Genomic DNA, 27,902 nt, shown 5'->3' with positions numbered 1-27,902 from the left:
CTTCTCTTCCTGTTGAAAGGTTTTGAAAAAAAAAATGGCAGAAATATTCATTACAATGCATTCTTCATCCACCCAAATGAAAACCCAAAGAAACCAACACCTATAAAAGAAGTGCCATTTTATATGTTTATACAAAATTATCTACTTCTGAAGACCTTAAGGATTTACTAATAAATACCCATAAGAAGCTCAATGTGAGAATTTCTTTCTCACTACCAAGCAAATTACCTCATTATTCGGCATTTGACAGACTAGCCCAGAAACATCCCTAGAAAAGAACAGCTTCTTCTGAGCAATCATACAGGTCTCTTCTCTCCCTGTCCTTCATTACATGAGGGACCAAAGAAGTCATTAACTATCACAATTAATACAACTGCCTTCACTGTATAGAGACACTATTTCAGTGTTTGAGTTCACAAAAATGAAGCACAGAAGGATCATAGCAGCTGATAACAATGCTAGGTGTGACCTGCTCCTTCTCCCAAAAATACAGAACCATGCTTAAATTCACATTAACTAAGATGAGGCATTCTCCCTAAAGGGCCATAAAACTTTCATCTTGATAAACACCAGAAAAGTCTGTCTGTGTTTACTTACATCTAGCTCTAAGCAATCATAGCAATTCCTAATTTTCATGCATTCAAACTTCTCAATAATGAAAAGACTATTTCCATTGATTCTACACACACCACTTTACTATGCACAAGAGAAAGCTTAAGTCAACATAATTTCAATACTGCCTTTTTTATTTATACTACTGTTAATCAAGATGCGAAGATCAGTGCTCATTTCTCTGAAAGTCCCACAGGAATTCTCTAGACAAAACCTGATAAACAAGGCCCTATTTTATAAAATATTCAGTCCAAGGAGCAAAGCTCTACAGGCTGTTTCTTAAATTGGTTTATATTGGAAAAGTCTGATCAAAGACTTACAACATCGATTTAGGAATATCCTGTGGTAGCATGAAGAAGAAAACTTTAAAGGTAAATAAGAGCACTTGGCACCTCAAACAGAACACATAAAAGACAGCATTTATAAGGGCATGGGCTAGAGAGAAGGGAAGATCTCTTCCATTATAAATAAAAAAAACTTTAAAAAAAGGAAAAACTCCAAAATTATAACTAGGTATTAACCTAAAACCACTTCTTTTTTCATTATTTAAAGACAGACAGTTGATGACCTCATAAATTAAGGGTTTTTTTCCTATAGCTGCAACACAGAAATAATCCCCTAAGTCCATACTCCCATTTTTAACAGAAGACAGAAAGATCAAAACAATTTCTAAAAGCTCTAGAACTCCTGAAAGCAAAACAAACCTTTCATCCTGAGAAAAACAAAGCTTTATTTTCACTGATGAAGTCACCAGAATTTTAAAACTGCTTTTGCAGAGACATGCAGAGAGGAAACGACACTGCCTGACAGGTGAAAAACACCTTTTAAGAGAATGACAAAACGCCATTCGTGGATGAAGGAGATGGACTGTTCAGCTTAATGTGCTCTAAAATGGAAGCTGTGAGTGCTGTTACAAATAAGAGAAAAAGATTATACCTAATGAAGAATGAAATAGATAGAGGTATAGATATGAATTCACACTCAACATATATTTGTTATGCGTTTCATGATCTTCCCTCGCAATTCTTTAGCCTTTTTAGACCTTCATCACTTACTTCATGATGAGGGGGTAACTGATGGGGTGCTAGAACAAGGGATACTAGATGACAGGACAGAAGAACTGGAAAAAGAGCCTTATAAAAGTACAAAAGAATGTAAAGAATTCTTCAGGTTATTATTCCATCTTGGTAATACTTTACATATTATTTTCCTATATTTGCACCTATCATAGATATTTGCTTAGATCCTTCAAAGGCATGGATCACATTTTTGCCTGCAATCCTATATATACTAAGAAGTCTGAAAAGTAGTCACATCCTATATATTTTCGTTTATATAGGTACTTTTCCAGAACTTTTCACAGACTAAATCATCGAGTTCTTAACTCAATTCTCCTTTTTGATATTAAGGTTTCAAAATCATTTGAAACAATATGATGAGTGATATTTGTAACTTTTTCAAACTCAAGTCTCCCTTGTTTTTTTGTGGTGGCAAACTATTACAATCACTATTCATGGATTAATTAGAAAGTAACACAGAAGACATGATAGTGAAGAATATATCAGACAGAAAACATTGCAAGAGTAATGGATTTCTAGCATACCTTCCCTGGAGAATAATTAGATAAAGATATGTTTAGATGGATAAAAACAAGAGAGAAAACAACTAAAATGCAGCTAGTACAAACAAAATGATTCTGCAAAATTTGTTTTGCATATTATATGAAAATTAATTAAAAGTGGCTGTTTCAAATAACACAAAGCATTGACAAACAACATTCTAACAACAGTAAAAAAAAAAAAAAAAAGAGCTGTTGATACCTATTTCCAGCAAAGCCACAATAAGGTAACCACTCCTAGAAGTATCATATTACCTTTGGAACACACAATGAGATGCATTAAACAATAATTACAGCTTTGTGTGCCCTAAATCTTTCAAAGAAGCTGCAACCACATTGACTTTCTCTTTGATCAAGCAGTTTTTCCTCCCTTCACCTGGATTTAATTAAGAGAGGCGTGTTTGAGCTGTCAGTTGCACCCTGGTTTAACAACCTTAAATCAGTAGATCTGATGGTTGCTTCATCTAGATAAAGTTTTTTGGTAGAATGTAGGCAAGGAAGCGAGAAGTGACTCCATATTCCAAGTTTCCTTTAATGCTGTAATGTCAGACGTCCTCATTTTCTTCTTTTTAGAAATCTCAAAAAATTCAGATCATATGTTGTAAGCATCTACATGTTCAAAACCAAGGAGGAAAAGGAATGCTATACATGATCTGATAAAAAAGTATAGAATAGATTTATTGAAATTTGTTTAGTGCAAATAACTGTTGCAATGAAGCGTTCACAAACTCAAGCACAGAAGAAAATGAGAGTGAAAGACTATACTCTAAAAATGAGAGTCTATTTTGCACTCAAGTAGTATTCTGAATATAAGCTGCATACTTAAAACACTTCATATGTAAGTGAAGTAAAATGGTGAATGTCCTTTCCTTCCTCTTATCTCTCCAGATCTGGTACACCTTTTTGGTGTTACTAACTTATTGGGCAATTATTTGCTAGGAACTCTCCATCGTATGCACACCACTAGCCCTGCCCCAGATGACTGGGATTAAAACAAGGAAAAGTCAGGAAAGTGAACTAATCCTTCAGATTTCTACTGGCCAACAAACTCTTCACAATATTTCTTAGACAAATGTTCTGGCCAGACAGAAAAGCAAAGAGCACAATCACAAATTAAAGTTTCCTATACCCAGACACACCATTAAAAAAAAAAAAAAAAAAAAAAAAAAAGTGAAGCAGACTTTCTTGATCACATCCTTCCCCTCCAAAAAGCTGGTTCTGGGGGTTGGTTTTTTGTTGTGGTTTGGTTAGTTTGTTTTCCTTTTTGTTCTTGGACAGTGGGAAAAGGTAGAGGGCAAAAAGCAGTTCCGTCAACACCAATATTTTTGATAAAACAATGCCTCTTGACAGCTCAATTTTGATATCTAATGCTGCAGCTCCAGGCAATTAGAGAGTGCATTCTGCCTTTTGCTTTCAGGTACTTTAAAATAAGCATACAGCAATTAGAAAATGTATCTGTAAAGTATTACTGTTCTAGTAGTAAACAATTCTTTATGACATCTTTGAGTGATACAGACAACTTGATTTAATATGAATTTAAGGATAAAAGCACAGTGTCCCTACAGCAATTATTTACAATAAAGAAGCCTTTAGATTTTCACGTATTTAAGTAGATTTTGGTTGACAGAATTTTGTTCTCTCGAATCTCCTAAATAAGCAGGCTTTTCCCTCCTATATAATTTTTCATGTGTCCATGGAGATTACTGTCAAAATTTTTCTCTCACTAGTTAGCCAACATATACTCCAAAAATACATTTCAATAACCTTTTAGTACTTTTTTCTTGTATAAAATTCTCTCTCAATATCAGTCAGTACTAGCTTTGAAGCACAATTTGCGATGCCATCTTCAGGGGTGCAGAACAGAATGGAGCTCCCTCATGTGGTAAATCTACATAATCTCATGGATTAAATAAAAATCCAATGTAAATCTGTAGTCAAAAGTCTGGATTTAAACAGATAACCTACAGAAGCTTTTACCATATAATTATCAGAATATATGTGTTTCAATAATCAGAAATTAGAAAAATAAGCTATTTGAAGTTCCTAATTTCCACACAGTTACCTGGCGATTAGCATTACACCTCCCCACTTGTAAGATTTTCCAATTTCCTTCTTCATTCATACTAATGGGGAACCTACAAACTGTTTGTACACTCCTGTTCACTGGATTTATAGTACAGCCAAATATTAAAGATATCAGTATAATCTTAGTCCCCTCACACCAGGGTTTTCCCTTCTCAAAAAGAAATTAAGATATTTAAGGTAGAAATATACTGTCAGAAAGAAAGTTTATACTCTGGTTTGTATAACACTATTTTCATTATTAATTTTCCATAGTGCCTGTATTTTTAAATATTATCTGTATGAAAACTGTACTTTATTCCAGACCAGCTAGAATTCAAAGGATCGTTTTACAAAGGGATTTGTCATTTCTGTTACTGATATCAAATACTTGTAGGATAATCAAACATTAAAACATAACATATTACTAGGTGATTTTCAAGTTCAATCTAAGTAATAGATGATACCTATATAATCCTGATCCTAGTATATAATACCTATATAATCCTAATAATTATCACCTGGAATATCATGGGCATTTTTAATTTATTTTAAAAAGATCAAAAAGCTTTAATTTAATTGACAGGTAGAATATTTTATGAAAAATATGTTTATACATGAAGGAAGACAAAAAAATTAACACATCCTCAGCAAAACTCAAATTAATTGGTTTTGTTCTGTGAGGTACAGTGAACACAGGACTGATACTGCATTGGCTTTGTGGTTTTTTACCTTATAAAGAGACAGTAGTACACAATTACCCTTACACACAAACTACATCAAACAAACCAGAGCTTCATGAATGCACGCGTCCACTACTGTTTTTCTCAAATATAGTCTCACACATTTTTCCAGTTATTCTCAAGCTATTAGGTTCTGATACCTGATTACTCTCCAGTGGTCCTCAGGTACTTCTTCCCTTTGTGTCTGCATTATTTACTGATGCATTATCTGAGAATTTAAGGGATATACTGTTGGCCTTTTGTTACAGACTCTTCCTGAAACTATTCCATAAAAGTGGACTTTACACAAGTCCTTGAAGAACCTGCCTGATCCTGTATTTTACATAATATATTGCTACTTATCATCATCCTTTGCTTACACCCTTCAGGCAGTCTGTAGTCTGTGTGGCTGATCTTGTCTCAGAGCAAATAATATAACTGGTCAAGCGCCAAAACAACGATTTACTAACATCTCTCTGTTGGCTGAGATCGTATTTTGTCCACAAAGAAATGGAATATCTCATGATCGATTATGCAGGCCTGCATAGAATTCCTTTTTTCATCAAGGAACACAGATCTTAAAATACAGGATCATAAAAAAAAAAAAAAAAAAAAAATAAAAAAAAAAATAATGGAATGAACCCAGGTACCAAGGAAAAACACAGCCAAGAACCACTAAAAATCTGTATTAAGACAAAAAATAAATATCTGGAATCTTGCCAGATTAGAGTTAACCAATTTAAATTTTTCCAACTTCTATTTCACTAGGCAACATGCAGACTGTATTGAATTAAACAATTAACATGAAATACCTAAACATGAAATATCTCAACAGCATCTCTGTTATTTGATGGTATGTAATAAAAACAGACTAACAATTCATTTGATGCATAGTGCACCACAGAGGAAAATAGAGAATTTCAGCATACCTTAAGGAAAATGTCATACTTTATGTGATTAAAAAAAAAACAGCACACAAAATCATCCATTATTCCAGAAAGCTTCAGTATGCCTCATTAAAGCTCAGAAAGAGAGGTAGTAAAACAAAGGAGATGGCTTTAAGTTTTCAACTAATATTGTGCTCTCTCTGGTTCAATATTAAACCTGCAACTCCACATACCCTAGAAGCAGCCCTGGTGATTCCACACTGTCTGTGCAAATTTACAGATTTAATGTAGAAGCAGCACTGATAGTTTCTCCTACCACCATTTCTCACATTTACCCAGAATAAAGCAAGCAGGAGGCATAAATAGGAAGGCTAAAGCTATGCTCAAACCACCTTCATTTCTCCATGTCTCTTTCGTCAAAGGAACAGTTTAAGGAGAAGACAGTTAATGGTACACTGTCTCTCAAGCAGGAATCCTGGACTTGACCAAGCAGGAAGGTCTTTTCCTACACAAGATTAAGCTAATCTTAAATTGGAAAGTCTAATTCTGCAACTGTTGCAGCTTCATAACTACGGATGCTCAAAGCACATTAGTAACTGAATGAAAATAAAGTTTTTGTAAAATGGTTAGTGCAAAAACCTGTATAACAAACCTGAACTTGTGAAGTATAGTAATTCCTAGAACTCCCACAAGGATTGCAACAGTATCATGACAAATTGATTGCTTTTTCCACTATTTGAGGAAGACATTTATTTGGGAAAACAAGTATCAACGTTGCTTTTTTTCTGTCTTAAATAACAAACCAAACCCAGCTGTTTTGCAGTCAGGACCAGAAGAGGAGACTCAATCTACTAGGACAGTAAAATAAGCTGCGTTGTTTCAGCAATGTAATCTTTGTAAGTTAACTTTTTACAGAGATTCACAGCTTTCACCTGCTTCATATTATAGCAAACAGTGGGAAAATGTGTTGCAGGTATGAATATTTACACGCAGCAGAAACAGCATATTTAACCTTATCCTAATTCAGTAATATGTATACTGACCTTCATGACAAATATCTAGTCATACAAAATTTGACACCAGTCATGCAAATATTTCAGAGCAGTTTTATGGGGGATAAATTTTTTATTCAGGGTGAAAAATCAGGTAACAGAAAGGATTAAATGCCACAAGGCCATGCTGACATTTCTCAGTGGAAATTAAATTGAATAGCAACAATTATATCATGACTGCCACTGAACAAGATGATCTCTCTTAAAAAAAAAAAGCCAAAACACAAAAAAAAAAAAAAAAGCCACAAAGCCACAAAACAAACAGAACCAACCAAAACCCACCAAACCCACAAGACTACAATTTCTGTGATTGTCTCCTAGTGTTGCTCAGGACCAAGATCTTCAGAGTGTGTTCCTGTTACTGTGCAATAAAACCTCCAATTGCAATAGGTCCTGCCCACACTTCTGACCAGCTGATGGTGTTATTTTTAAACTGGTACCTATAAAAAAGCTTACTCTACACAAGCAGATCATTTTATATGCTGGGGAGACACATTCTCTAAAGACTAAGTAAACAACTTAAGTACATTGCACTCAACAACATCAAATAGACTCTCCCCCCCTCAGCTTAATAACGTCAATTGAATATACATAACTAAACATAGCACAAATTGCCTCTAACCCGATTTTGAACTTGGCAGGGTCAGTTCTTCAATAGCACTCAAAATGCAGAGATGCTATGAGCTTGAACAATTAGCAATGCAAGAATAGAAAAAGAAAACTCTGTTATTCATTGATGCCCTGAATTTTCTAAAAAAGCCGCTAGTTTGAAAAAGAAAAGCAGATTATATGTCTGCACTAATTCTTCCTATCTTCTATCACAGTGCTTTCAGAAGTGGGATTTTCTGCCTGTGCTGATGAAATACGTCAGACCTTCAGATGTACTTCTGAGAATTACAAGCACGATCAGTTAAATCAAGTGTGTCTTGGTTGCTTTAGCATACCCATTTAAATATGATGCGAGTGTTCAGAGATAAAAGGTTTTTAAATGCAACTTCTCATGAAACGATAGACTGTTGATTTCCTTTTCAAGAGTGCATTTATTGATTCTTTTATTGCATTTGGGGCAAAAAAAGGATGCAAATTTGGGGCATACACATTTGGTGGCTGTCACTCTATCAGCCAAGCATCTCACTGAAATTGAAGTCACAAATTTAGTTTTCTTAAGAGATACATAAACTTGGAACAGAGCATCATAAATGCAAAATTTAATGTACACCAACCACATCATATTGTTTTTCTTTGCTCATCATAACTACATAAATCTGAGTAAAAAGCCTACAGAATATGTGGTAGAAGGTGGACATTATTAAGAGCATTTTAATATCTCATTAACACTTAATCCAAATTGACTTAAGTCTGTGGAGGGGGGAAAAGTGACATTGCCAGTACTTAAATGTATATTCTGCTTCATAAAAATCCCTTCCACAGACAATTTATATATTTGGGAATGCACTAAGATAACAGCAATCTAGAGAAAATGAACATCAAACAGGACAAGAAGTTGCTTGCAGGCAAAACTGGGCCTAAACACTCATCTATACCACAGTAATTCTAAAGAGACACAAGCAAAAAAAACCCACAACCCTCCTCTTAACTATAAAATGAATTGTAAAGCAAAAGACGTGTAACATAACAGGACTTACGTTTCCTGCTTTAAGTATTTTCCATTTAAAAAGTACTGAGCTTATACTAAGAATGGTTTACAAAGAAGGAAACATTTATGACTTTCTAGGTGTAGGTGGAGAAGTTTGCATCTTTTTGTTATGTTGAACTTGCCCTGCCAGTAATAAAAATATCCCTAAACCTCATCCTTCTGACACTGTGCCTCCTTATCTCAAAACCTGGATTCTTAATCTTTATCCTTCCATCCACTGGCTACTTTCCATATTCTTCTTACTGTATTGTCTAGCGAACTTCAGCTGATTGAGTTCTCACCTTTCTGGTAAATTACACATCTGACTAGAACAGAATAAGGCAATTAAAGTGACTGACCAACAAGAAGCCCAAGAGAGGGAAATGAGAAGGGAATAAGAACTAGGTTCTTTGAGAAGTCTGGAAGAAAAAAAAAAAAATGTATTGCTGTGCAAACTTAAGTAATGTAGCTCTTCTTTCCTTAGACACTATTCAGGCCAAGTATTTTATCTAGATAAATAACTATTATTTTCCCCAAATACCTCTTTAGTCAAAAACTGAATTTTGCAATGGAAGTGGCATTTTTGTAGATAGCGAGATTAAAAACTTATAAAGTATTGATAGAAAAAGCCCATGTATGAAATTGTCTTAAGGATTACACATGACCTGGAATTTGAAAAATTATTGATTGGTTCTCTTTTCCAGTTCTTGAAGTGCTGAAAAAATGCCTCTACATTTACAAACACATCCAGGCAAAAGATAATTAATTCAGATGTAGAGACATACACAAAAGTTCCTCGAAATTTTCCCCCTTTGGGGTTATTTCTGAGAAAGCCCTCGTTATGAACAAATTCAGATATTAATGTACATTCTCATGCAGAGAGATGAAGGCACCAGCTCATTTCAAATTGCCTGAAAAACAAAGCCAGGCTTTCTTCAAAATGACATCTCAAAACACTTTAAGGGAATTATTTTTCCAGAACAAGCTAGGAGGAAATCCCAAGCGTTAACAGCTGACAAGAGTGTTAATGCCATTAACATTCTTTCAGCACTCCATGTCAATGTGTAAATGATGTCCTGCTGCTCAGTCACTCCAAGAGAGGAAAAAAGGTTCACAGTCATTTCCAGATGCTGAGATCCTGATCCAGAGTATTTTTGTTTCATCCCTAGCGGGCTGCTCTGAGAGATTCTGCAGTACAGTGGTTCGTACAAGAGAATTATCAGTTGATGCTTGGTGCATATTAAGTAGCTAACAATCTCAGTGCATAGAAGTCCCACACACACTTAAAGCAGACTTCTCCCAAGATAATTTCATTACAACTGAAGTACATCAAGTAAGGAACTAATAAAACATATTTAGTTGTGAAGTAATAGATATTAGAAAGAACTATGAGCTTAAATACATATCAAGTGAGAATATATGCCTTTCAGGAAGGCAGCTTTTTTATTCCATAAAAAAGATTCTGTTTTAATGAACAGTGTTCCTTTATGAAAATTAAAATTAGTTCACCAATTGCTGCTGTTCTGTTTAATGATAAGATGAATACATAGTGCTTTGAAATTCTTTTTTATCTGAAGTATTTTTTTTTTCTTTCTTTCAAAGTTCCCTTAATTTTGCAACTCTTAAAAAATAAGCTTTTAATTTTTCTCATGTCTGCAATCAGTCAGAAAAACCAAGCAGCACCATTTATTGCTCTGGCAGAGAAAAACTTTAACAAGATTGGGCATGTTAATGTCTCTTCCTAGGGTAAATGATAAAGCTAGCAACAGAAAGGCTACAGAAAACCTTCATTTCAGGACATAGTAGTACCTCTAGGATACATTATATAAATAAATTAATGCAAGATTGTTTGTAAACTATATAAACATCCAAGAGCACCACAGGAAAAACAAAGTCTCTCTACCTGCCAGGGTAATAAAAGAGAGAACTGAATGGCCAGTGATCAAACCCTGTGCTCCCTCCTGCCACCCTTCTCCCACAGAAAAAAGCTGAGAGCTCCCATCTATTTTCTAGAGGAATAAACCTAAGGAGCATGTGCACATGTTGGGAGTGGGCAAGAGGCAATATTTATTATTTATAGATCTACAGTTCTAAGTCAAGGTTAATTAATAAGTTCCCTCTACACAGCTTTCCATCTATTACCTCTGAAACAGCTTTCCATTCTGTTGTCTGTAATCTTTCTTAATACCATTTATAGTTAAACTCCCTTAATCTGAGTATCTTCCTCAATCCCCATTCCCCAACTAGACACTCAAGTTTTAACATCATTAAAAAGAAACCAGCATATACAACTATGTCAAGTATACAATTCAGAGTTTTCCATTTAAAAAAATAAATCTTTAATTAGAGGCACAAACACTGAAATTAAACAAGGAGTGAAAGCCAGATTTGTCATAGTCTGTAATTACTTTTCTAAACTGTTGAGTCAGACTCCCCTGTGTTGCATGAGGTTGTGCTAATTATAAAAGAAACCTCTCACATTTACATTATTTACAATTAGATCTTCAAGTAAAGTACAATTTACAATTCTATACATGGATCAGATAATGAAAAAGTTGTCACAGGAATCACACGTAAGTAGTTTAACATAGCATGAAATTCACAGAAAGAACAGTTTATTTTTATAGCATAGCTATAATCTTTATTTTGAAACCAGCTATTTCTAGTGGCCAACCATACAGGTCAGCTTCATGATCCCAATCACTTCAAACCTAGGCAATTATGTACTTACAACCACCCCAATGGAAGGCAGAAAAACTCAAATCCTAGCACAACAGCAAGACAGCAACTACTAAAATCACTTCAGAACCCCACAGCAGCATCTCCATACAGCTATCTCAGCAAGACCACAGTGTTTGCTACAAACAGACACACACTTAGAAGATGCAGGACTCTGCCCCAGCAAGTAGCAATCACGGAAATAAATTTGAACTGTTTACTAACTGAATATAAGTTCAATTACTATAATGGTGGTAACAGAGCCAGTTTTTTTGACACAGAAAGAGAGAAATAATATTACATTTTTTACTCTTCATGCCTACGAAGCTACAAACTTATTGAAATAGTGTATTTAGTTGAAATCTGTATTTCAAACAATTATTTAAAAACTAAAGACTGGGAAAAATCTCCTAAAATAAAGAAATTCATCTGCTTTATTACTGCAGATAAATTTAAGTAACTCGATCTCAGTATAAAAATTCTCATGTAGAGGAAAAGTTATCTACCAGCAAACAGGTTCAAAAACTCCAGTGGTTTTCAAAGTATCATAACATCTAGAAAGTGAAATTACAAGGAGTCAAACCAGCATGATTATGTAGATTTGAGAGAAAAATATCTGGTACCATCTTTTAAAGATGTAGTAGAATGCATACCAGTTGAATTTTTTAAGTCAAGATTGCACACTGTCAGAAGACATATGCTTTTAGTGCAAAAGAAGATACGATGTTGATAACAGCATTATTTGCTCAGACCATTCTGATATGCTTGAAATCAAACCACAGAATCATACCGTATCTTTGATATTATTTCCAAAAGAGGACAATCAAGCGGATCATAAAGGCAAAAAAATAAGAAACCCTTAAGCAGAAAGCCATACTGACACAATCAGAGAACCAACTCACGTGACTACCTGCACAGCTCTATAGAAAGTGATGTAAAACTCAGCATGCTTCTATTAGGAAACTATTTCATATAGTCTTAAATACAAACTATTCAGATAACATTAACCTATTTTCCTCTCTCTGACTTTAGAACAACCCTTCACTATGTATCGAGATAGCAGACTGCAATCAAAACTATCGGAGTTTAATTCTAGCAGCTTTAACTCAATGGTTTTTTATCAGGGGGTATATTTATCTAAACATATTATGTCTGCAACACAGTGGAATTTTTTTAAACAGTTTGTGGAACAGTAACATACGACTTTTTCTGCCTTAGTACTTAACCCCTAAAGTACTTTTCAGTTATTTTGAAGCATTCAAGAGTTAAGTCAAACAGTATACACCGAGATGAATAACTGCATGTGCTAAAGAGAAAAAGTGATTGGGAAACCACAAATAATCCTGCTTAGAAAAAGGTAAAGAAAAAAAACCCTAGATGAAAAAAGAATTTCTATTCATATTTTTGTCACTCAGTAGGAAAAATTTGTTTAAAAAGTTTTATACTTTAAACCTGATTTATTTCATAGCATTTGCTTATATATTATGAGTATCATTTCATATTAATATTATGAATGGTATTTTTATTATCATTGATCTCCTACCTTGGTATGACACCAAGCAATATTCCTTTCATATTCTCTGAAGAAAGTCTCATCCACAAATACCAGTAACCTGCTTTGTTTATTAGCAGGAACAGGAAAGAGAAACTGTGCCTTTAGTTACAGTGTAATTCCAGCATACTAAAACTCTCAACTGAGGGATGATTTATGTTTAGACATATCTCAAACCTTCTGAAACACTCAAGCAGGTCAAGAGATGTTTAGCCTAAAAGTCTTTAAGTTTCTAATCTCAGTATGTGCAATCAACAACAATTCTTCAACGAACTGACAGAAACAGAAGAAATACATCCTGAAGACTAAGATGTCATTTTTCCCCCCAAACACTTATTCTTCAATCTTAAAAAGAAAAAAAAAAAGGAATATAGAGAACTTGAAAATATTCAATTAGAAGCAGAAACAAATTTAAACACTTGATATAACTGGAGATGACTTTCCAAAAAAGAAAACCAGTGTTTATCAGGTCATCTATTAATTATGAAAACATAAATCCTTAGGCAGAATCAGTTAATTTCTTTCAGTCTTATCTATTTTGCCAAGCCACCAAATTCACTAGTATGATAAAAGCTGTCAGGAGTCTACAGTTCAGGTTGCCTATTTTAATTACCAGGATTGGTAATCTAGCTGTGACATCAGTGTACATGCACTGAAACAAGCCCAGGAGACTTTCAGCAATTTTCAAAATTTCAGAGAGCCCTTGTGTTCTTGCCAATACAAAAAAGCATCAGTACTTTTTTTTTTTTTTTCTTAAATTCTTTTGCATTTTCAGATGATCCTCCTCCTTTATAAAATTCAGGTGATAGACCACAGAGTAGAAAAAGGAAAATATTACCTACTTGGCTTTTTTTCTCATCAAATCACTTGAGTAACGCCAATGATTTTCATAACTATAGTAAATACAACAAATGGCAAAGCATTTGCTCAAAGCAACTGAAAAATAACATATATAACCTGTAAGAGCTGTCAACCTTAACAAGAAAACCCAGTTGCGAAAGGTGCTTTTCAATACGTTGGTTTCATTTATGAACAAAAGCAGGGCCTGACAGTGTTCAGCCTACGCACATGACAACAAGGCAAAGGACAATCACAAAGTAATATCATAAGGTTTTCTGATGTAAATGTTTCTCAGGGAAATAAGTTGGGGTTTTTTTAATAGCAGAACTGATAAATGTAATTACTAGCAGGTCTCTTAACCTTGCAAATAAGACAAGGTAAAAAAAGAATATATAAGTAACAAGAAACAATTTTCCACTTAGTCATGAGTTGTCTCCCTTAAGCTACTTTTCTGCAGTCTTGTTAGAAACTTAAAATAAATCCATATAGAGAAGGTATCTTCTGAATTTTTGTCACAGAATCCTTTCTGTTGGTTAATCCTGCTAAAACTTACTTTCAAAATACACAGTAGTTAGAACTTCTTCATTACATCCAGTTACTAATTGTGACGAGCAGCTACAAATGGCTCAAGACATCAATCCCCTCTTTTTTCTTTTTCCTTAGAAAAACCCACAAAACTATGACTTCTGTCTAGCTGCAGCAAGAACGAACAGATGTCACATGAACTATCCAAGTTTCTATAAATGCACAGAATACCCTGGACTTTGTCATGTACCATACTCCTAATACTCCCGTGCATACAAAAAATGTGCTTTGTGCAAAATAAATAAAATAAAAACCTGCAAATTTCTTTGAAGAAAAAAGCAAGACTTCTGCTTAGTCTTTCAGTCTTGCATCTACAGTATACTTTACTCATTATTTTATACTTTTGAGCAAAAGTAAAGCTGGATCTATGAAAATTTTGGAGGGAAAATAGGCTAGACAAACATCATATGGTATTCTCCCACAGATTTCACTTACTAGTGTTTAAAGAACCTGCAACGTCTGTTCGCCACAGAAATAAAAGGACAAATAACTCGAGTCCAAAAATTGTAAATATTTTTTGCCTCAAATGATCTGTTAAAAGAAATTAAAACCATTAACACAAGTAATACTCTTCCCTTCAAAAAAGAACACATCTTGAAGCTAAAGCAGTAAGTACTCAGCTCTACTGCTGATAGTTTCCTAGATTGAAATGATTCAACAATAATCATTAAATATCATTCTTTTAAGGAAAAAAAACTTCATACTGCTATGTTTACCACTGGTCACTATCACTACTTGCCTTCAAGAAAGATATCTGGCTTACTCCTTGGAAGCCTGATTAAAAATGCTTTAAGTTATACTCAGCTGTTTCCTTAAATTCAGCATGTTCTGTTATGCTTTTTTTTGCACTAGAATAAAAGCATTGAAGAAGAGACTTGAAACTTATTTTCAATTGCTGTAAATACTTAACCAGATAGTCAGAACGTTCAGATCACCAATGAAGACATGCAAAAAGGATATGCTCATCTTTTCTACAAACTTATCGTGTTCATCCTGTGTTTTAGGGAAATTCTCAATATCTTTTTCTAGGCGCTGGATCTGATGGTTCATAGAATCAAGGTTGCTCTTCAGAGTCTGGGCTGAAACTGAAAAAAAAAAAAATAATTACCATGAGTGAAAAGATTTCAGAAAGTCTATCAGAAGAAGAAAAGACAATATCAGTATAGTCTTAAGGAGAATGATTCCATTAAATACATTTTCCATTAAGTACACTCACAGTTTTCTGAATTACTGCTCATGCAAATCCTACTCTTGATAAAAATTAAGTGAAAATATCTAATGTAATATACCAGATCATCATATTTAATGTTGAAATGTCACCACTTAATTCTACCATTAGTTCAAATTATTCAATTTCTATTTAAATTTATTGATAAAAAAAATCTAATATTTCATTCTTTTAAATCTAATGCAAAGATTTAAAAGTAACTAAAGTTCAAAGAGATTTTACCTTATTAATGTATGTAGTTAGGTAAATGAATGATCTTATTAATGCATGTACTCTGCCACAGAAATGATTCAAGAAATAGACATGGAGAAAAGATCAAATATTTTTCTCTTATTGAAATTGAACTGATTTCTAGAAACCAGTATCTGTGTAATCCTGTTAACATCAAAGGTAGGTCTGAATTATCTACTGCTAATTGAAAAGAAGCAAAGGACTCCCAGTACAGCACCAAAAAAAAAAAAAAAAAACCACAAAACCAAACCAAACCAGGCTACTCTAAAGAAACACTGCTTACTCTGTCATGCCATTCTTATACAAAACACTATTTCTATAAATAGCCACATCATGAGAGAAACCACCATTGGAAATCAAGACATGATTGTTTTGAAGGTGAAGCAATGCCACACTACAAAGAAATTCCAGAACTAGAGGAAAAGTGACAGAGAGTCTCTGCAGAGAAGGCCCTGGTCCAATGAGGATATTAAAACAACTGAACCCATAAGATTGAGTTTTATGAGATAATCCATAAAGTCCACTTACTATTCTCAATTGAATCATCAAGAGCAGCTTGACAAGCAATACCTCTCAAAGATGCATTTTAGAACCAAATTCAATCTTCTATTCCTTCTCTCCTCTTGTATAGTTGACAAATGCATGGTTTCAAGAACAAGCAGACAATCTCTACACCAAAGAGCACTGTAACATTTGCACCCTGTCCTTCCTCTACATTGAGTAAAAAATAATTTGCTCCAGAGGCAATTTATACTGTGCAAACTACTTCATGTTTAGTACCACTGCATATAATCCTGGTCAATTCTTAAAAAGACAGTGCCAAAAACAACTTTTGATATGTGGAGCCTGAGGTGAGACCATCGAGTACATTATCTGCTGTTCAGGAACTGGCCAAGTCAATGCTCTCCACTGATGCTGACAGCTGCTCTACAAAGCCAACGTTGTAGACTTGCATCCCAGATAACCCAGAGATTTTTTGTGTGGTCAAGTTAAGCACCTGACATTTTTAAGTTACTTCTGCTTTTCATTGTTTCTGATGGTGAGACATTTGTACAAAATTTGCATGGAATATTTTTCAAACGAATGGTTTATTTTCCTGTTCCCCCGTAATCTAAAAAATTGTGCTGTGACTATGTGAGATTAAGTAGTAGCAGGAATTTGATTCAAGATGGCTTGAAAAACAGTATAAAGGAAATAAAAATCCTACAAATAAAGCAGCTGTTCCCAGAACAAAATCAATTTTACATGTTTCTTAACTAACAATTCATATTACCACTGATAAACCTTTCACAAGCAAGCTCAAATACACAAGGCACCAGTACAACTGTCTTTATCAGAGACATAATCCTCATTTTATTTTCAGTTTTTTCTACTTTACACTGGTGGCCAAAGGAACTACTAATCATGTAGACTAAAAATTATAGTGAAAGTTTTTTAACCTTAACTCAACTGAGGGGAAAAAAAAGGTAAATCTCTACTGACCACAGCATCTTTGGAGCTATTAACTTAAGATTCGAGAGTTAACCTTGAAATCTACCACTAAAGCAGTCTGAGTAATAAACACTGTCAAAGCTTTTAGGTTATGGCTGCATTTGTCTAATCATTTGATGTTTTTGTCAGAAAAAGAGCACCTATTTTTATTTGAGCTGAAAAACTTGAATTACTATATTTTTATAGGCTGTTAAAGCAGTTAGATAGGAAGACAAACAGCACTGAAATAAAATGCTAGAGCTGAAATATAAATTAGGGGGATGCAAATAATAGTTTTGTTCATAAAAAGAATTAGTAGCTGGTAAGTAAAGAGGAAACATAACAGATAAAGTTTAACTCCTTTCAGTCACTTAAAAACATTTGAATGCATGACCACTTAGCAAGAGTAGTTTATTTTTGTCTGAAATGTAGAAGCATGCAAAAATTCAGCAAGGAATCACTAATAAGAAGTCTTAACTTCTGTGATTACAACAGAAGAGACGTGTTTGCAGTAACTCCACTTTATAAAACTATGTTCAGAAAACAGTTCAGATGCATACTGACTTAAAAAGTGTGAAAGAACTCTTTGCAAGCACTAAGGCTGCGCTACAAAGCTCTGCTTCCCAGAAATACTTCTATATTCACACTAAATTATCAAAAAAACATTGTACAATATAATTTTTGTTTGCCTTTTTTTTTTCCCTAGCCCAGGAAAATGTACAAGTTTCTGTTCAAACAATTTATGAATTTGTTTTGCAAGACAAGCTTAAAAAAAACCCAACGTAATAGAAAACTTATATATAGGCTATAGTAAAATATCTGCATTTCTTCCCACAAACTGTTTCATTAGAGATTTACTACTGCAGTCATGTGAAGAGGCAGCAACATGAATACCTTTTACTCCTTCAGGTAAGATGATGTAAATCTCCTAAAAGTCTTTCAAGGTTTTAATTCATGAAAGCACAAACCCCACTTGCAGCAAAACTTCATTTCTTTGAAACCATTCCACAACTGCACATGCTGAAGAGACTGTCTCCATCACTCTGCCCCTCAGAGCTGGTGACCCCAAGGCAACAGCTTGTTCACCTTCATTTTGCACATCGTTTCACATGAAAATTAGGCGTCTAGGAGAACTAGGCTAAAAATCTACATGACAGGTAGCATTTAGTCTTCAGTGGCACAGAAATTCACAGTACTTCTTCACTGCTCAAGAACTACTACTGAGAAAGACTTCTCTGTATCAGCAATTAAATGTTGTTCTATTTAGTATTGCAGGAGAGAGCAAACAACTAAATCCAGTACAAAAACATCTGATTTCAAGATAGAAACGAGACAAATACTACCAAAGAGGAAAAAGAAGAAAAAGAACAAGCAAGCAAAATGAAACCAACCAACAACGACTAGAATAAAACCCCTCTAATAACCCTCATATGATCCAGAATGTGCAGTCCCAAAAAAAGGAAGCAGCCTATAACAAGCCTGAATATTTCCCTCCTGTATGAGCAGTAAGGAGAATTATTTACCATGTTTCAAAAGTAAAATAAATCAACAGCAATAAACAATCCACTTCTCCACCCTCACAGCTTTATAGGACAATTAAGAGCCCCATCCACAGTGGAAAAGTCAGCACAGGGATAAACAGTCAATAGGGATGTTTGAGAAGTCAAAAGAAAGTAAAGTTTGCTGAGACAGGGAATCGTGGAGGCAAATGGCATAAAGTTTAGAAAAGGATTATTTAGATTCATATATCACAGGTCCATAAACAGATATCAAAAAAGAATACGCAGGGATGTAACTTTTAATACGTCTGTGAGACCATGTGCAGAAAGTGGGGGGAACAGACTGGAGGAACTGCAACGTCCTCCCTGAGCAGCGTATCCTGCTGCCAGCACCAGACAGAGCTCAGGACCCATCAGGACCTACATCTGGACCCCTCTTCAAGGCCAGAGAGGGGAAAAAAGGCAACAAGATTTCTCCATCTGTACCAGACTGGCCTCTTCTTTAGCAGTACTAACAGGCCAGTTTGCAGAGAGATGCTGCAGCTCTGAGGTGGAATGAAATACAGCATCCTTAACACGTGTACCCCAAACCATTATAATAGAAGAATTCAGGAGACAAGGTAAAAATCTGACACCAGAAAATAAACATGGGTGTTTTAACTAACTAAAGCATTATCACACAGGAATTACTATTAGTGTATAGGACTAATATGAACAAGATGAATATGAAGTTACATGTATTAATATATTGTCAGATAATTTTTCATGTCAGTGTAAGACTAACACAGGTGTCTAGATTAATCAATATTCTCTCTGCACTAATACTGACTGAAGGTCAGTTAATCATGCATCATTAAATCTATGACTGATTAAAAGATTATTTTGTATATTAGCATGTCATATTGACATGAAAGGTGATATTTTTTTTCCCCTATATTAATTCCTGTTCTGTAAAAAAAAAAAAAAAAAAAAGGCATCAAATCCCATCCATTTAATTTGGAGAAAGCAGTTGCACAGACTGCACACTAAGGAAGGCTTAGTGGATGTCTGGTAGATCACTTCAGTCCTGGAAAAATGCTACAAGGAGTTAATCTCCTGTTAATGTCAAGTGCTAGCTAGTCCCCACAGTCAGGCTAAGCATTATATATTTACAATAATACAGTAATAGTACTAAAGGAAAGACTAATCCTTTCTAAAATAAGATTGCATCAGACTGAGTCCTCCCCTTCAACAAGAGGTGAAATGATACATTGTGATTAGGTGCAGTGTCTCTTGCATAACAAATTCAAAGGGTCTCTGATCATGATGCAGAAGAGGAATGGCCACGTCCACGTTTAATAAAAACTCTAAAGTGAGAGCGAATGATATAAATTACTTCAGCAAGCAAAAGCAAGTCTATATGCAGCAAATGAGCTAGTGGATTTGTAAGTCTAGACAGTATTTGTAACATAACTACATTTTGAGCATACTAATGATTATTTATGTCTTACTGCCTGCAGGCAGATAGAAGTACTCTTTCACAGGTCTGAAAAAACAGTTTGAGGGGAAATGGGTGAGCAGTATGTAATCTGCAGAACTTACAATCATTGATTACTCAATTCATATCACTAAGTAAATTTATATTTATTAAGAGAATAAATGTCCTGTTGGAGTTAGGTGAACAGGCTGCTGCTGCTGCCTACTTGTAAATTCTGAGTAGCAGAGAGTCCGTGTGCATCTCAGAGTCTGCTGGAGCATTATTGATGTGTGTATATTTGTACATGCGCTGTGATAAACGCAGCAGAGGTGTAACTATATGTGAACACATTCACACACGTGGTTTCTGTGTGATACAGATATACCATATCTGTAGCTGATAGGCATAGGCTTCAGTTGTAATTCCTACCGACTACCAGAGGAAACAATAAATAAATAAATAAATAAATAAATAAATTGGAGATACCACACATATTATTTGCTTTACCAGAAACTATGGTCTTCACTACATGCTAGTGTGATAGACCTAGAGAACAAACTGCAATAATAAAAATAACTCTATATTGAGACATTTTTGTCAGGAAGGACACTGAACTTAACTACCAGAAGTTCCAACGAAGAAACCAGACAAGCAGTCAAGACAGGTGAGACCAGACAAAGTCTTTAAGATTACATCCACCCAAGCGTACTACTGATAACAAGCAAACTCCCCTTTCCAGATAAACATCATGTGTTTTTAACAGAACTTAGGTAGAGCTAAAGAAGTAGTACTGAAAAGTACATTCTTGGGCCCACGCTGCCTGAATTTCAAAGCAGAACCCCAACTGTGGTAAAATAATTTATTATTAAGTTTGCAGGCTCAAAAGAAATGTTAGAAATGCCTACAGGTGGAGTTTTAACCACCTTGGTATCAGAGAGAAACAACTAGAGAATATCTTAACTAGCTAGGGCACATCACCATCCACTTCCAAAAAATGGGTAAGCTTTCTGACACAGACTGCTTATGCTTAACGATCAAAACATCCTGCATAATACACATTTTTTTTTCCTGTAAATCTTGCACAAATTTCTCCCAGCATCTTTTAAAGTTTAGGAAAAACAGCAAGTCTGAGCCCAAATGGTAATATTTTTGTTTATGTACTATGACAATGCACTGGAAATGAAAACATGTAATTTGAAAAAGCTTTAGAACAGAATTTTTAAACAGATCCATTTCACACATAGATGTGCATTTGTACCTCTAATTAGCATGCTAATATTTCATATTTCATTCACAAGAGTCTCTACATTTTAGTTACCTTAGCACAACACTGATAGAGACTGATGAAGGAGGGCAATGGCACAGCTATGCTTTATCATTTCTGACTTCTACAGTAACATCATTATCTTATTTAACCAAAGATAAAGCAGTTCTGCATTGATTCTATTGTCAGGTCCATTTGCAAGCAGAGGTGAACCACAACTTTAAGATAAGAGCACCTTGTAACAAGTCCAGTCCCAAGTAACTCCTAGCTTCAGAGTTTAATGAGAGTTTCAGTCTAAGACACTAATTATCTTTCAGTGCAAGATGACATTTAATGAGGCATGTAAGTGCAGAAGCTCTAGATTGCAATATTGTCCTCCATCTAGACAGAATAAGGAAGGAGACTTATTAACCCTTAACCAAAAAAAATGTCAACTGGGATCGAGACCATATACGAGAAAGAAAATGCATACATAAGATAGAATTTAAGGAAAGGAAAACACAGATTTTAAACACACATCTGGAAAATAACTATACCACACAAGTAAAACGTTAAAAAACAAATTTGGGGTACAAACTATAAACAGATTTTCAGCTTCTCAGAATAACAGTAACAGCCATCTAAAGTGAGGAAATTTCATTTAAATATTACACACACTGAAGTGCAAATACCATTAACAAGCTTGTCTTGACAAGTGAGATGGGGGGAAAAACAAACAAAAACCAAAACAAAAACAAAAAGTCCCATTGCCTGCTAGGCCTAAAGACAGAAATATCATAAAGCAGCACATTGTCCTCTCTCCTCTAGAGCTGATGCAATTACAAACAGTGCTCCTAATCCTGAAACATTCAATATATCCACAGATCAAATTTCTGTGGGTATTTTATGGTTAACATCCACAGATGTACAGAACTATATTTTGGGTTAGGGAATGAATATGCTTGTCTCAGTTTCAGCAACTATGTGCCTACGTACATGTTTTAAGAATAAAAGAGCAATTCTGATGCACGTAACTTATTAGGACATTAAGAATCTATTCTGAATGACAAGCTGTGCATTAGGAGCCCAAAATGCATTACCACTATCACGACTGGCATGTTGTTGGAACTCCCTTCCAAAGCACAGCACCAGTCAGTCACTGATCTCCTAAGGGATGTACCAAAACACGAAATCTGTTCCTGCTTTGGACAGGTCATATTGACCAACTTACTGACTCAAAATTGGTTTTAGGTCAAAGCAAAAGACCATTTTTCTAGAAAATAACCAACCAACTTTTCCCAAGCCCATAAAATTCCTTCTGGTTAAATCCTGACAAGTGTTATCCTTATTTTTGTGACCTGCAAAAATTCTGTGTGCCAACTTCCTACCTTCTCTGAACTCTCTTGCTAATACCAGTCTTTCCATTTAATTTTTCAGGTTTACCTCGCTGAATTAACTGTAAACAGTAGTACACTGTAGAATATAAGCTTTATTAGTCAACTGTGATCTGACTTTTCATATTACGAGTAAAAATCCTTTAGGAAATAGATGTCCCAATCTCAGACACACAACCAGAAACATAAGAGCTGATCAGCAAGAACAGCAGTGTCCAGTGGCATTCTCCTGGGAATATGAGTATCTCCTCCAGAGCACTCCTGAAACTCGCCTTACTCTAATGTTCATTTAATTACAAATGTCTTTCAGGATCTCAAAAGTGGAATTAATTTGAAAATAGAGCTTATTATAAAAAAAAAAAATATTGTCTATTAATTAAGCATACTGAAGCAAAACTTACTGGCAAAGGTATAAGGTGAATTGAAAGTGCAAATTCAAGAACAGATAAGGAGGAAAAGAAAGAAGCAAGTGCTGTTTTGTAGCTTTCAATCTCTCTGAGGGCTTGCATTAGGGAATTCTCAATGGATTACATAATTTGAGAAGTCATTTAAAGCAGTCTTCAATTCTGAATTGGTTTAACTACAGCCAGAAATTCTTAAATGCTTTTATTTCTTTAATATGCAATAGCCCATGGGAGTCATTTGGACTATTCTTTAATTTTGCCCTTGATATTTACACTTCAGGGAGAGAAGTGGATCCTTAAAATGCATGCCATACAAAATAATTTTGTTTAATGTAGAATTCAAATTGTAGCTTCAAAATGTAGCTGCAGAGCTCAAAACTACCACCATTTTGCATACCATTTACTACGCATTAGAAGATAGCCACTAAAATCCTCTAGATCTTCACAGACTAGGAAACTTTAGTAAGCCATTTTGCAGAATGTATGTCCATCAAGAATGTTAGTGCGTCTCCAACAGGATCTCCTTCAGAAATTCCATCTTGGAACTATAATAAAAGACTATCTGTGAAGTTTTTACTTCCCTGTCTTCCTCACTGACACTTGTCACTGAAGAACACGACTGTCAGAAAAACTTTTAATGAGAGGATGCATAAGCTGCCATCAATATGGCACTGCTATATGCAAATACTGGAGTGTTGCTAGAGAAAAAAGTCTTCTAGTATTTGATGTACCTAACTGTGTATTTACTACATTCAGAAAAACACATTGAGAGGGTTTCTGACATTTCAATATTGCCGTTTATGGGAATGAAAAGAATGACAGAAGTCACTACATGGTGCAAGATTGACTTTTGATTACAATGCAAAATGCCAACTTCAGATTCTATTATGGAAAGAAGAGTCACAGATGCGGGCATTGAATTTCTCATGCCAGAAGGCATTGTCTATTTTATATCCACTAATGTGCCAGATTGGACAAAATCTGTTTCAATGATTTAAACAGCACGAGGAGGAAAATACTGCAGATCCCTTTGTAAAAACAGTTTCTTCTACTGCAACCAACTAGAAAACTTTTGAGACAGAAAAATGACTACTAGTTAAGAGTATGTTTTATATTTCTACACTTTAAATTAACAATGGCACAGAAGAATTTTTAAAATGTTTTCCCCACTCTGAAATTATGGCATTCAGTCACAGTGAAGTACCTGTGCATAATGTAAAAATATTTCCTTATCTTATTTCTAGTAATATATCAAGTATATACATATTTGCATTCCGCAGTGCTTGATTACCAGTGTCTTTTTTAGAGAGACACTTCAACCATCAGAACCATATGCTTGCAAATTAAAGAAATAATTTTTTTGTGTCAACACGAGTGAGAAATCTGCACTCCTGTTATTTGTACTTTCCAGTCTACTACACAGACATCACCTTTCACTCGATTTTTCCAGAATGCTTTGTGTTGCTTTTAACAATGCTTTAAAAGAATTATTAGGGTGTATACCTTTGGATCAGACACAGAACTCGGTATGTTAAGTACTGGAAAAAAAGCCTCATTACTTCTGAAATGGAGTTGATCTGTGCTGCACTCATACTTAAGCTCAGCCCTTTGGTTAGAGTTTCGCCGTTCTTAGGAGTCCCACAGAAGCGCTCGGCTAACCCCAAAATCCACGCTCCATCTATGCCTTCAAGGTATCACTTTGGCCCACTACTAACAGCATTCTATACCCAACTTCTTTTGAAGCAAACACCAGTGGGACACAAACTCACACAACTTCATGTCATTCTACCCAGCCAAGTAACTCCCACTCTTGACAGATGAAGCAACATAAGCACATCAAGAGCTGTTAAACTCAGGAGGAGCTGGACACAATATTCAACTGAAAAAGATATGGTTATTTTTGTTTTGAAGACAAGCACAGTCTTTAAGACATGAACCATTATTTGTAATTGTTGCTCTTTTTAATCTGTCATTTTGTTATTACTAGTAAATTTAATAGTAATAATTTTCTGTTATTACTAGTAAATACATGGCTAATGCTTCTCTTAATTTTGTGTGTCACGTATTTCTTTTTTATGACCTCTGGGAGTCCTGCCACTCAGAGGAGTTTCTAGTTAAAAAAAATACCTATTTTTTTCTAAAGAACTCCAAATTATACTTTTTAGAAAATGACATTGTCTACACATCCCATTCTTTTTATCTGACTTTTTTTGTTTTATGTTGAAGTTTTGACTGACCTCACAGAATGGGATAAGAATGTGTCAGATGTAATAAAATCACAGATTATTCAAAGGCAACAAAAATACCATGGAAAGCAGCAACTAGAATAACAAGCAAAGTGAACAAGGCAGGAATATGAAAAAAAGGCTCTGTGTAGTTTCGACAGCAGGGGAACCAAAGGAAAACCCTGCAGACTGAGGGAAGGTAAGTGAATATTCCTTCCATCAAAGAATGCAGATTGTCACCATCTTGTGGGCTTTTTACTGGTTTTCCTTTCATACAGTCTGCTACAAGTAAGAAGGAATGTTTTTCCAATAATCTCTTGATAGTTAATCAGTTTGACCTTTGCTCATACTTGCCAGAATAAAACTGTTTCCTAATTTATTTTTTACTTTTCATAAACCTCTAGCTTGATCTTCCATCTTTAAAAAGATCAAAAATTTTATTATACCTAATATCAGATTATTGAAGATTTTAGTACATGCCTGGGCAGTTCATCTAATCCCATTGACCTTTTCATATTAAAATCCAGTTTTATGCTTTATCTGCTATTTGGGAAAAAAAAATCATCCGTTGTTCAGATGGTAGTTCTTTATTCTTATATGAAAATTAAAGCATAACATGACTTCCCTCTTATTTACATTGCACTGAGAAAACGAGTCCATGATTTAAAAGAAGGTGACTGTGCTAAGTCTTGTCTTTGGATTTTTATGACTAGTTCAACTTATGAGGCTGCCTTCTGCCTAAAAAGTAAGAAGCATAAATATCAAATAATCAGACTGTCACCTGTTTAGCTCATTATTTCCTTATTTAAAATTCATACAGAGATAATATTTGCTGGTTGATTTCCTTCTAATTTATGTATAACTAACTGATGCCAACGTCCTAATATCTGTGGCCAAAAGAAACCTCCTACAGGCAAAATAAACCTAACTGTCTATTCCCGAAACCAGTGGTTTATGAAAAAAAACAAACAATAAATAGAAAGTGAAAATCTTCCACACAAAGCATGTTGGCTTCCTACACAGAAATTTCACCACACGTGACAGAGCAGATGAACATTATAATTAAACAAAACCAGAAAAGTACCATGGGGAACTGCTGAAGCAAGTCGCACAAATCATGTTTATTCTGCCAAAAACCTGCTTTGTTACAGAAAGCAAAGAAGGGCTGAAAGGGAAGTTTTGGTTATTAAAAATAAACACTAATGTATGCTGCCGATAAGAAGGCAGCACTGTTTATAGGAAACATAAGGAGTTTTTATCTTACATATTGAAACAAATTTAACTCTAATAAAAACTTCCTCATGGACATTCTAAGCAACAGGACTATTAGTGACTTCGCTCCCATTAATACACTTTCTCTCTTTTGGATGTTATAGCTTAACTAAACTTCACTAACTCTTCCAGTTTAATTCCTCAAGTCAACTTAGAGACATCAGAGGCAAGCTTTGAGATTTTTGTCAAGTGTTATGCACAGGAGAAAATAAAAGATCATCAAATATGGCTGGCAAACTATAAGGCTTTGTGAAGGATTTAAGAGATGCAGGGAAAAAAAGATTAAACTTAAAAAAATAATGACCTCTGGAAAAAAATTACCAAAAGGTAGAAAAAATTTCTGGAATGAGATGACAAACTGCTATTTGCATAAATAAGTTAACCACTGTGTTCCTCTGACACAGGTCCTTGTGAGCACTGGCCAGGTCAGCGACACTTCCTAGGTAAGGTTGAGGGAGGAAAAAAAAGTAGTTTGAGGAAGTTCTGTGACTCCATATCAGAGACCAGCAACAACCAATTGTACCAACTTTTTTGTGTAATATCCATAGTAGTGCTCAAATATAAGCATCCAGCTGTATGCTGGTTAAGTATGCACCCTTATTTTTTTAGATATATATATATATACACACATATATATGGTACATTCAAGATGGGAATGCACACGTTATCTCTTCTTTATTCTGCCTTAAAACACAAAACCACGGTCAACCCTATATGGACAGATGAGTTCCATTTTGTCAACAGGCATTTATGCCAATGGAGTATTCATCAGCAAAGAAGAAATTGAAGCAAGAACACATTTAATCAACACAAATAAAATTTATATTTTTTTTTTAAAAAAAGGAAAAGTACTTCTGAAGTTTGAGAAACAGAAAAAGAAAAAAAAATGTATAACAAAGACAGTCACATGTCTGTGAATAAGTTGGAGATAAAACAATGGCAAAGTTAGGTTGATTGATGAACTATTCCCTAGGTCCTCGGGGAAATGAGAGTTCTGCTCTCACTAGACTGAAGTTTAAGATAGAAGACAATAAGCTGAAAGAAAACGATGGCCTAATTAAAACAAAGTTATCTATCTAACAGCTAACCTAACTGCACTAAAGAGAGACAGTGACTGATAACACTGAAAAAAAAGGAGACAAAAATCCAACAGAAAACCTGGATAGAGCTAGCAGAAATGTGTCTCCAACTTCTTTC

At 34.7% G+C, this 27,902-nt stretch overlaps 1 protein-coding gene across 1 annotated transcript in view; it reads right to left on the bottom strand.

Moving 5' to 3' along the window:
* LOC103781761 (protein diaphanous homolog 2-like) overlaps positions 1–27,902 on the bottom strand; it is a gene marked incomplete at both ends in the record, with an annotated part of 130,801 nt that overhangs the window by 42,664 nt on the left and 60,235 nt on the right. Inside the window, one exon of the mRNA XM_008949481.1 lies at positions 15,244–15,368. Coding sequence (XP_008947729.1) covers positions 15,244–15,368 — 125 coding nt within the window. The remainder of the gene's footprint in view (positions 1–15,243; positions 15,369–27,902) is intronic.

Source organism: Merops nubicus, unplaced genomic scaffold, assembly GCF_000691845.1.
Source record: "Merops nubicus isolate BGI_N331 unplaced genomic scaffold, ASM69184v1 scaffold7871, whole genome shotgun sequence".
NCBI classification, from domain to species: domain Eukaryota; kingdom Metazoa; phylum Chordata; class Aves; order Coraciiformes; family Meropidae; genus Merops; species Merops nubicus.
This window is presented reverse-complemented; position numbering and strand designations above follow the sequence as displayed.